This window comes from Sesamum indicum, linkage group LG6 (genome assembly GCF_000512975.1).
Source record: "Sesamum indicum cultivar Zhongzhi No. 13 linkage group LG6, S_indicum_v1.0, whole genome shotgun sequence".
NCBI classification, from domain to species: Eukaryota; Viridiplantae; Streptophyta; class Magnoliopsida; order Lamiales; family Pedaliaceae; genus Sesamum; species Sesamum indicum.
Window position 1 is genome coordinate 17,359,046 of NC_026150.1, and position 10,385 is coordinate 17,369,430.

Below are 10,385 nucleotides of genomic sequence, written 5' to 3' on the forward strand. Positions count from 1 at the left end.
TTTCACTCTTATCCGGGGAGAATCAGTTGGGCAAGGGCAGCTTTTTTTTCCAGTTTTTCTTCTCAAAATTTCACCTAATTATCCTTTCTTTTGTTTGCAGAGAAGGTCACAGACTCACAGATTCATAAATTCATCCGATTATTTAGAAAACACTCAAGTGCATACATAGATTTTTGTGTGTGTATGTGTGTATAGATATATTCGCAGACCTGTCGGTGACTCGAAAGTCAGAGAAATGGCGGAGGAGGATAAAGAACGCCAAAGTCGGAAACGGCGCCGTCTGACGTGGGACGTTGCTCCGTCGGGGCAGCCCGAGGTGGTTGCAAAATGTTTTGAATGATTTAGGGTTAGGGTTATTGGGAAAGGGGAAAAATCCTGAAATTTTGCTTTGCGGAGTTGCCTTTTGCAGGCTGATGAAAGGGATGGTGAGGATAGTGAGGCAAGGGTGCCTCCGGCTCCAATGCTGCGGCGACATGTATCGCCTCCGAAGAGGGATGACGATCGTGATGGGCATTACGTTTTCAGCCTGGGCGAGAATCTCACTCCTAGATGTAATTTAATTTGTCGCTGGTTGATTTTTATTGTATTTTCTCACTAGGTTATAGCCTGCAATTGGTTTTTTTTTTTGTGGGGGTGGGGGGTTTGGGCAGGAGGGGGGCGCTATTGAAACGGTTCACTTCAAGTCTATGTGGTGCTGGGGTTGTTGCCTCTGTTGTCTTGTTCAATTGTGGCCATTCTATTTGTAGAACATTGTGTTTCTTTTTGCGCAAGCCATTTGTTTCACTGTCCTGATAAGTGTTTCACTTGCTGTGGTATGTCTTTCTAAAGTAGGGTAGGAATAAAGCTCTGCGTTTTCTATTAGATGATCTTGCTCTTCACGTGTATAGGTCGTCATTTATCTTAAAACCTGTGTGTTTATTCTGTTATGCTTTTATTTCCACAGATAAGATACTTGGCAAGATGGGTGAAGGTTAGCGGTCACGTGCCTGCTGCTAAGAAAACCTTATATTTTCATCATTCTTATTGTATCAAATCAGCATATTGCTAGTGCTGTAGGCACATTTGGTCGAGTATTGGAATGTTGGGATCGTCAAACACGAGAATATGTTGCAGTCAAAGTTGTTAGAAGCATAAGCAAGTATCGGGATGCAGCGATGATCGAGATTGATGTACTTCAGCATCTTGCTAAAAATGATAAAGATGATTCACAGTAGGTTGTTTCCAGATGACAAGTTTCAAGCCAATGCTGTACCTTTCATCTAATTTATTTCTTCTCTTTTTCTGCAGTTGTGTGAAGATGCATAGTTGGTTTGATTATCGCAATCATATATGTATAGTAAGTATCTCCATGAAATTCTCATGTATAACCTTTTATCTCCAGCTCTATTCAAATGATAACCTCTCACGGAGCAGTGATTGTGCATACCATGATTCCTGTAGTCCTATTTCTACTAAGTTGTCTTTCTGTGTGATGACATGGTATTAAATCCGGGTTTGAAATTCTTGATTGGGCAGTCATATGTGGCCCTTACTGAACTCAATAACTCCACCTTTTATTGAGGAAGAAAATATAGTTGATTACCATTTATTTTCAAATGTTTATCATAATTACTGGTTTATTAATATGCATGGCATTCATAAGTAAATTTATTTTGGTTTTTTTGTTAGCTTTAGTTGTTTTGTCAATGTGAACTTCATTCGTAATCTCATAGCTTGACAGAGAGCTTCCTTTCGATGGATTTGAATGGTTTTATCAGGTCTTTGAGAAGCTTGGACCAAGTTTATTTGATTTTCTAAAGAGAAATAAATACTCACCCTTTCCTGTGGATCTTGTTCGGGAGTTTGGGCGCCAGCTTTTGGAATCTGTAGCATGTCTGTGGATTGTCCTTGGCCTTGCTTTATCTTCATATTCTGTATTCATTTGGTTTCCTAATCTGTTTCCTAGATCTTTATTAGCATTTTATATGTGCCCAGGCACCCAGCTGTACTCTTACCTGGTTCCTTATTTGACTTTTTGTAATTCTCAATATATCCGACAGATATGCATGATTTACGGTTAATTCACACTGATCTGAAGCCGGAAAATATACTTCTTGTCTCTTCTGAATTTGTAAAGCTTCCTGTCTGCAAGGTATTTGGCATTATATAGTTGGAAAACAGTTTATGATCGGGCTAAGATTCAATTACATTTTTTAAAATTTCTTTGGTTGGTTCAGAAGACATCAGATGAAACAAATTGCAGGTGCTTGCCAAAGTCAAGTGCCATAAAGCTGATTGATTTTGGTAGTACTGCATATGATAATCAGATTCATAGCTCCATTGTTTCCACAAGGCATTACAGGGCACCTGAGATCATTCTAGGTAACTAGTTAATGTTGTGAGTGAGATTCACATTGCTTCTGTTCTCATTCTTTTACTTTAGATGACCTTCTAGTTCAACAACACTTGTTATTTGCCAGCATTCTGTGTGAATTCTCAAGAGCTGGTAAGTACTAAATTCCTTGAAGAGCAAAGGAATGATCCCTATGGAGGTCATTGGAGTGTGTTAGTGGGCATCAAGCTCCTTAAAGATGAGATATATGTACTACTTAGGGTTTGATAAGAATGGACCGAGTTTTTACAGTAGTGTGGCTATTCAAGGCCAAATTGCGTGAATGATTATTGCCAGTAGCTGAATCATATATTCAAGAGTAGTTTGTTAGATTGCTGATTAATAGATATGATGAGTCATTAATTGAAGTTATAAATACGCATGCTAAGAATGATTTGATCTGAGGAATAAATTGCTATATCTTCTGAGCTCTAGAAATATGTCTTGATGCCACTCTTTGTGCCCTTTGCATGAAGGCATCTCCGTTGACTTTCTTGATTGCTCCACTCTATATTCATAGCAAGGATACACACTGACAGCAGTGATGTTAGGCATTCTTTGTATGTAAACTTAGAATTACATAGAAATACATCTTTGCTCTTTCTATACATGGAGTAGTGGGTGTGATAAGTAGGAGGCTGTTAGCCTTAGGTGATTAGAAGGGTTGGCTAATGGCGAGTTCTGCTCTCTCCCTGCATATAGGAGCCGTGAGAGATTGAGTAAATCAATATAGACAGGCAATAGCTAAGAAGGGCTTAAAATGTGTAGAAGGTTTGTTTCCTGATATGTACTTTTGTAGACTCAAAGTGTATTTTGTCTTATTGATAACCCTGCTTTTTTATGGCAGTATATTCTTGGTTCCTCTGAGAAGATGTTCATTAAGAAATGTGTCTCTTGAATAAACATTTCAATTTGTCCGAGGGAACTGGCACTCATGGTTTATCTCTCTCTGGTGGATTTCTCTCAGGTTTAGGATGGACGTATCCTTGTGATATTTGGAGCGTCGGTTGCATTCTTGTAGAACTTTGCACGGTTAGATTTGTTTTCTGTCTATCACTCTTAACCTTCTCCCTTCATAGTAAAAGCTAGTGTATATTTTTTATTTGTTCTCATCTGGAGAGCATCCTTCCAGGGTGAAGCACTGTTTCAAACACATGAGAACTTGGAGCATTTGGCTATGATGGAGAGAGTGTTGGGACCCTTGCCGGAGCACATGATCCGAAGAGCGGAGTACGTTTGTTGCACCATTTCCTTTTTACCTCCCCATCCCCTATGGTGTTTTTGGTGGTATTAGACTCTGTATATTCAGCCACTCATTCATGGCTTTGGTTCCTTGTGGGTTTTGCAGCAGAGGCGCTAAAAAATATTTCAGACGATCACGTCTTAACTGGCCTGAAGGAGCAGTTTCCAGGGAGAGCATCCGTGCAGTAAGGAAGCTAGATCAATTGAAGGTTGCAGTCCTCTCCCAGTTTTATTTTGTTTCATAATACTTTGGTCCAGCTTAGTCTTTCTTTCTGCTCGTTGGCTGATTGATCATGTCTGACTGCTGGTTTGCATCTCCATCTATATAACTCTTTTGCTACTGAATGCAGAATCTTGTGTCGAGGCATGTCGATTCCTCAAGATCCTCCCTTGTAAACTTGTTGCATGGCTTATTGAAGTTTGATCCATCCGAACGACTTACTGCTCGACAAGCTCTAGAGCATCCCTTCTTCAAGGACCCAACTTAAAAACTGCGCCTGATATGTAGAAACACATTTTTAATAACTTTGTTTACTCCCGTGGGTGCTAATACCAAGGATGCATCTTATGTACCCTAAAGATGCTTGAGCAGTATAATGTTATCTCAGTTGGCTAGAGAAAGAGCTTATTGATGGATTCTTTTCGTTTGAATTAGTACTTGTGAAATGATTTGGCAAATGGAGAATTTGATATCTCCACCCGAGAACCCCATGCAACAAAAAGAAGAAAGGGAAATGAAAATGAAAGAAACAACACAAACAAAAGATTGATGATCACTGGTTTGAATAGACCGAGTTGGTAAAAACAGATTTGATCCTCTTTAAGAAGAAAAATAAAAAGAGGAGAAGATTGTTATTACATTTCTTAGTGGTTCCGTGAATGAAAATTACACAGCATAATTTGACTACACAATAATTGAACCATGAATGAAAGATAAAAGAAATGGTAAATTACATTGATACTCCAAATATATTTTAATTCTTTTGTAAAACTACAGCTGTATTAATTAGAGGTTGTTTGTGTAAATTTTGTTTCTAAATAATATATATTGTCATAATTATACTTCTAGTATAACTATAATTTTATGAAATTATAGGAGGTATTTATATATGTTTGAGGTGTGATGTAACGAAACAAAAACAGTCTTCTGACCTAAAAGAAATAAGAAAATACAAAAAGCCCACAATCTTGCTTTTATTATCACTTTGATCCCATTTTCATTCTTTTGTTACATTTTGGAAAGTCACTCATCATATGGTCTTTCATTTTTTCTTCCAAAAAAAAATTGTCTTTTATTTTATTTCTTCAAAATCCATTTCTTCGCTTTTGCATTTTCACTCTCCCTCAAAAACCCTAACCAGTGACGAAAACCCAAATCACGACCCCAATTTCAGCTCCTGATTTTGGTCTAAGCGCATACAAAAGGAGTTCGTGTAAGAATGGCGTTCAGGTCAAGGGAAATGATGAAGAAAATTCTCAAGAAAGTCGGCGGTGAGCAGAATTTAGCGCCGGGAGTGAAAGAGCAGTTGAAAAAATCAGTCCCGGATAGCAAAGTCGTGATGGGCCGAGCTCACCGCGGCCTTTACGCCGGCCGACATATCCAGTTCGGGAATCGAGTCAGCGAAGATGGTGGTAACAAGTCTGTACATACATATAGACGTGTTTCTGTTTGTAATTTTTCGCTCTTTTTTCTTTAAATTGGTTCTAATGCGTATTCTTATCCATACTTTGCGTTTTCTTGGGCATTTTAAGTGTGATGGAAATGTCCTAGATGTGAATGGTTGGTGCAATTTGAGCGGAGTTTTGGTGGTAGTATCTCAACTCTATGGTGATCATAAAAGTTAGATCTCTTGTACATTAACTCCTGTTCGAACTATGATGAATTACGAGGACCTTGCTATGGGATGCACTAGAGCAAACCTTTATCCTTGAGCTGTACTAATGTTTTGAGGGTATCTTTTGTGATTAATTCGTCTATTGTTCTATTATAGTTATTCATTTGGTTCAGCATATTGTGTGATAAACTCCATGAGCTTTGGACTAGGTTCCTGTTAGTGTTGCCATTGTGGTTTTCTTTGGTAACATTTTGGTTGTTCATGCCACTCGCAATGTTGTAGTTAAGTTGTGGTTACTGTAGTAAACATTTTTCTTTATGATGTTGAGTATAATGACGCCAAGAAAGTTGAATAATTAACGCTGCTGTGTGAATATGTTGCATTGATAGTTGGGACTTCTGATCTGCTCTTTCCTCTATAATTTGGAAGGGCTTCTTGGATGGCCTTGTGAGTTTGAATGGGTTCTATGGTCATTACTTCTTGGCTTAGTCAGCAAAATAAAAGATATTCTGAGCTTTAAACATCATAGTTAAATTCCGGCTGCCAGAAGTAAACAAAGGTAGAATAATAACAGTCTGAGCATATTGTGGTTGTCGCATATTTGCATTTTTGGGGTGAATCTTGTTGTCCTTGATTTGCAGCAATAGTAATACATAGAAGTTGACATTGATTGAACAAGTTCATGGTCTTCTTGGGTAAAATGTTGTAGTTGTATATGAATTCAATTAGAAATAGATTTTGTTTTCTATTTTGGTTTATTGAACTACTTATGTTTTGGTTCCTTTTTGTATGTGCCATTCATCCATCGATCTGAAATGAATGAATTCCCATTCACATGCTTCTTTTCTCTGTGTGATGCTAGGACAAGAAGAACTTGGAAGCCTAATGTGCAGGAGAAGCGGCTCTTCAGCTACATTTTGGATCGTCACATCCGTGTTAAGGTGAGCACTCATGCACTTCGCTGCATAGACAAGGCTGGTGGAATTGATGAATACTTGCTAAAGACACCATATCATAAGATGGACACAGAAATGGGCCTTTTCTGGAAAACTAAGATTGAGAAGATGTATCAAGACCTTGGGGAGATGGAGGTAGTTTTCTTTTCTCCTGAGGATGAAGCCAACTTCGAAGAACAATTTAAAGAACTCAAATTAGAAATGAAGGCTGCACGTAGAGAAGCCAGGAGAAAGATGTATGGTTCGACTGCCACACAAGAGTCAATTAAGGATGGAGAAGATGTTGGAGAAGCTAGTGAAGGAGCTTCAAGAAGTGAAGACGGAAGCTCTCATGCTGACTTACATGAACCAATGGTGGCCAATGCTTGAATATGCATCTGGTCTGTAAAATTTTGCAGTGTTCTTATCTTTCTATCAGAGATACTCCTTTTTGCAGCTTTGTATCTCAAATTAATTTTGTCATTCTAGCAAGTTGACATTATAGTTTTGGTTTCTGGTCTCCTATTATGATGTTGTGATAAGAGTTGCTTCATTACTGTAGTTGACAGTTGGATTCTATTATGGGTAGGCTGCAGCATAATAGTGGTTCCAGATAATAATAAGCAATTAGCTGTTTCTCGTTTTCTCTTTTACCGTAAGATCTTTCCTACAGCAGTGCATCTTACCTTTTATTTTAGAAATTATTTGAATTATTTGAAAAATTATAGATACCTCTTGATGTTTGATGAAATTATTCTCTTTCTATATATATATTTTTTAACAAAAATAAAATATATAAAGAAGTCGGACGGAGTGGATGAAAAAATTTAAAAAATTATAAAAAAAATTATCCACTTAATAAATAAAAAAAATTAAAAATAAATAAAATTATAATTTTTATTCCACAAGGGCATTAGGCTAAAATTCAAGAGAGGTCATTGTAATTTAGAAAATTCAGGATAGGTAGTTGTAATTTACCTTTTATTTTATGCAAAAATGCAGAAAAGGAAAATCTTCTAGAGTTAAATGCGGAAAATGATCAGGGGCTAATACTACAGCAGAGAATGCATTTAGAGCTGCACCTATAAAATGTTCAAGAAGGAATTGTATTGTCATCTTAAGCCAAAAGGAAGAGCCAGTTTTTCACTCGAAGTTCAAGTCATCTTCTTCCGAGTCCTCTTTCCATTCTGCTGTCGGTTTGTGTATGAATTCCTGAATCTCTACCAGCTACGTCCTGCTTCTTTCTTCAATCCTTTTGCTTTCACCAATCCTCTCAATCTCTCACACTCTCTCCAGCACCCAATATCTGCCAACATATTCGATATCAAGACATAGTTTACAAGATTGTCACCATCCAACCTCAAGAGTATGTCTCCTACTTCTCTCCCAATCTCAGCATTTTTATGCAGCCTACAAGCGTTAAGCAAAGTTTGCCATATTCCTACATTAGGTCTCAATGGCATCTTCTCTATGAGGTTCTTGGCCTCTTTAAGACGTCCGGCACGACCAAGGGCATCAACCATGCAAGCATAATGCTCTACTCTAGGCCTCACCCGGTAATCATTGCACAACTTTGTGAAGCATTCTTGGCTTTCCTCTACTAGTCCGGAGTGACTACAAGCTGAGAGCACAGCCAAATAGGTCACATCGTCAGGCTCAATATTCTCTAGCTGCATTTTCTTCAAAAGTTGGACTGCTTCCTTACCAAGACCATGCTTTCCATACCCTGTGATCATAACAGTGTAGGAAACTACATTTTTCACTAGCATCTTACTGAAATATTTTCCAGCTTCATCTGTAAAACCGCATTTCAGATACATATCAAGAATTGAATTAGCTACTGACATGTCCAAATCGGAGGGGATTTTGACGGTGTAGCAATGCATCTGCTTTCCCAGCTCCACCATAGAAAAGTCTGCAAACACATTGATTATGCTAGACAGAATGAAACTATCAACAGGAATGCTACTCCACCTGAGCTGCCTGAACAAGCTGATGGCCTCTGGAAAACATCCTTGTCGAGCATAACCTACCATTAGAGCATTCCATGATATCAAACTCTTTGCTTCCATTTTACTAAACACCTTTTGTGCTTCACATAAGTATCCACATTGAGCATAAAGATCAATCAGGGAACCAGCAAGAATTTTATGGGTCAAAATGGAGTACCCTCGTCTGATTAGATAGGCATGTATTTGTCTCCCTTCTTGAATAGCTCTGAGGCCACGACAAGCCTTTAAAGTGCTAGAGAGTGTAAACTCGTCTGGAATTTCTCCTTGTTTCTGCATTTCCTGAAGGAAATGCAAAGATTTGGCACCCGTACCTTCAGATAGCGCATATCCTGCTATCATAACATTCCATGTTATCAGACTTGTAACTGGCATTGAATAGAACATTTTTTCAGCTTCATCAATTCTTCTACATCTCAAGTACATATCGATGATTGAATTTCCAACCACAGGATACCCTTCAAATCCACTTTTGCTAGACATGGAATGGATCTGTTTTCCACTCTCTACAGCACCCAATATCCCGCATGCTTTGATATTTGTGGACAGGGTGTACTCGTTAGGCCTTACGTCTGAATATCCCATCTCATTGTAAAGCAGTAATGAATCCTTGGCATTGCCTACCTGCAGATATCCACACATCAAAGCAGTCCACGAAACAACATTCCTTTTAGGCATTCTATCAAACAGGGAATGAGCCTTGTCCGCTCTGCCACATTTTCCATATGTATCTATAAGGTCATTGTTTATCATTAGATCAGACTCATAACCCATTCTAAGTAGTGCTCCATGTACTTGTTTTGCTTCATCGTATAACAAACTTTGTGAACATTTCCTCAAAAGCTCTGCCAATTTCTGCCGATCTCTTATTAATGAAACTCCAACTTGCTGGATTTGCATATTACAATGATCAGTTCTGCTCTCCACTTCAAACCTTCAATAGGATCTCAAGCCATAACAAACCATGCGAACTCGGTTTTCTGAAATCCTTTTCTTATTATTTATTTTAAACCCTACCAGCAGAAAAACCAGACAACTTCACAAATATTAGGATTCCGGGTCCACATTTTTGCAGCAAGATAGACATTCTTGTATCAACTTCCGTCGGCTCTTCCTTTTCTCCCCAAAATATTATCGCCAAGTAAGCCTGTGAATTGAATGGACCAAACTCAGCCAAACACATATTGGAAAAGCAACAGCCGATGCCGTAGAAAAGATTCAGTTTCTTCTTCAGAAAGATCAAATTTATTATATTACTAATCTTAGAATGGCAGCAAAGGTGGGGATTCTGACAATGAGAGGATTGGAAGATATGTTTATACCCATGCTAAGGAAATGCAATAACACAGTAGACTTGAAGAGAATACATGCCCAAATGGAGAAGTTTTCACTGTTACAAAGCAATTTCTTGGTGACAAGAATGTTGGATATATGTGATCAAACTGGAGAAATTGAGTATGCTAGTTTACTATTTAAAAGAGTTCTTGAACCAAATATTTTCTTGTACAATGCAATGATTAGAGCCTATACGCACAACCAAATGTACGTGTTGACAATTAATGTGTATAAGGAAATGCTGAGACACTTTCTACCAGTTGAAGAGCAAATTTTTCCTGATAGATTTACTTACCCATTTGTTATTAGGTCCTGCGCAGGACTTCTCAATCTTTGTTTGGGGAAACAAGTTCATGCACATGTTTGTAGATTTGGGTTGATGGGTAACAATATGACAGGGAATTCATTGTTGGACATGTATGTGAAGTGTGATGGAATAAATGAGGCCCATATGGTGTTTGATGAAATGAGCGACAGAGATGTGATTTCTTGGAACAGCCTTATTTCTGGGCACATGAAGTTGGGTCAAGTGAGGAAAGCAAGAGCATTATTTGAACAGATGCCAAATAAAACTATTATTTCTTGGACTGCAATGATATCCGGTTACACAAAAATGGGGTGTTTTGGTGATGCATTGGATGTATTCAGAAGAATGCAG

At 38.2% G+C, this 10,385-nt stretch overlaps 4 protein-coding genes across 7 annotated transcripts in view; 3 read left to right on the forward strand and 1 right to left on the reverse strand.

Annotated features, from left to right (window-relative positions):
- LOC105164777 (serine/threonine-protein kinase AFC3) lies at nucleotides 1-4,264 on the forward strand. 4 transcript variants are annotated; one of them, XM_011083536.2, is made up of 12 exons: nucleotides 1-316; nucleotides 410-551; nucleotides 944-970; nucleotides 1,057-1,210; nucleotides 1,288-1,336; nucleotides 1,758-1,872; nucleotides 2,040-2,131; nucleotides 2,217-2,361; nucleotides 3,339-3,403; nucleotides 3,504-3,601; nucleotides 3,720-3,822; nucleotides 3,964-4,264. In XM_011083536.2, exons 1-12 carry the CDS (start codon nucleotides 236-238, stop codon nucleotides 4,099-4,101), a joined length of 1,209 nt encoding a protein of 402 aa, XP_011081838.1. In that variant the 5' UTR covers nucleotides 1-235; the 3' UTR covers nucleotides 4,102-4,264. The 4 variants fall into 4 exon arrangements, with proteins under 4 accessions (XP_011081838.1, XP_020550307.1, XP_011081839.1 ...); XM_020694648.1 differs by having other exon boundaries at nucleotides 3,723-3,822; XM_011083537.2 differs by having other exon boundaries at nucleotides 2,220-2,361.
- On the forward strand, nucleotides 4,858-7,037 carry LOC105164778. Its single transcript, XM_011083538.2, has 2 exons — nucleotides 4,858-5,252; nucleotides 6,311-7,037. The coding sequence occupies exons 1-2, from the start codon at nucleotides 5,053-5,055 to the stop codon at nucleotides 6,771-6,773; spliced, it is 663 nt and encodes a 220-aa protein (XP_011081840.1). The 5' UTR covers nucleotides 4,858-5,052; the 3' UTR covers nucleotides 6,774-7,037.
- Nucleotides 7,348-9,323, reverse strand: LOC105164780 (putative pentatricopeptide repeat-containing protein At3g15130). Its single transcript, XM_011083540.2, has one exon. It carries the CDS (start codon nucleotides 9,290-9,292, stop codon nucleotides 7,604-7,606), a length of 1,689 nt encoding a protein of 562 aa, XP_011081842.1. The 5' UTR covers nucleotides 9,293-9,323; the 3' UTR covers nucleotides 7,348-7,603.
- LOC105164779 (pentatricopeptide repeat-containing protein At2g20540) overlaps nucleotides 9,535-10,385 on the forward strand; it is a 1,852-nt gene continuing 1,001 nt past the window's right edge. The window contains exon 1 of the mRNA XM_011083539.2: nucleotides 9,535-10,385. This exon is cut by the window's right edge and continues 1,001 nt beyond it. Coding sequence (XP_011081841.1) covers nucleotides 9,660-10,385 — 726 coding nt within the window. The 5' untranslated portion in view covers nucleotides 9,535-9,659.

Excerpts from the sequence above, each read along its gene's own strand:
- LOC105164777 (XM_011083536.2), top strand. The coding sequence starts at position 236 with ATGGCGGAGGAGGATAAAGAACGCCAAAGTCGGAAACGGCGCCGTCTG. Across the intron at positions 317-409 it reads CTCCGTCGGGGCAGCCCGAG|GCTGATGAAAGGGATGGTGA; the intron begins GTGGTTGCAAAA and ends TGCCTTTTGCAG. Across the intron at positions 3,602-3,719 it reads CACATGATCCGAAGAGCGGA|CAGAGGCGCTAAAAAATATT; the intron begins GTACGTTTGTTG and ends TGGGTTTTGCAG.
- LOC105164778 (XM_011083538.2), top strand. The coding sequence starts at position 5,053 with ATGGCGTTCAGGTCAAGGGAAATGATGAAGAAAATTCTCAAGAAAGTC. Across the intron at positions 5,253-6,310 it reads AGCGAAGATGGTGGTAACAA|GACAAGAAGAACTTGGAAGC; the intron begins GTCTGTACATAC and ends GTGTGATGCTAG.
- LOC105164780 (XM_011083540.2), bottom strand. The coding sequence starts at position 9,292 with ATGCAAATCCAGCAAGTTGGAGTTTCATTAATAAGAGATCGGCAGAAA.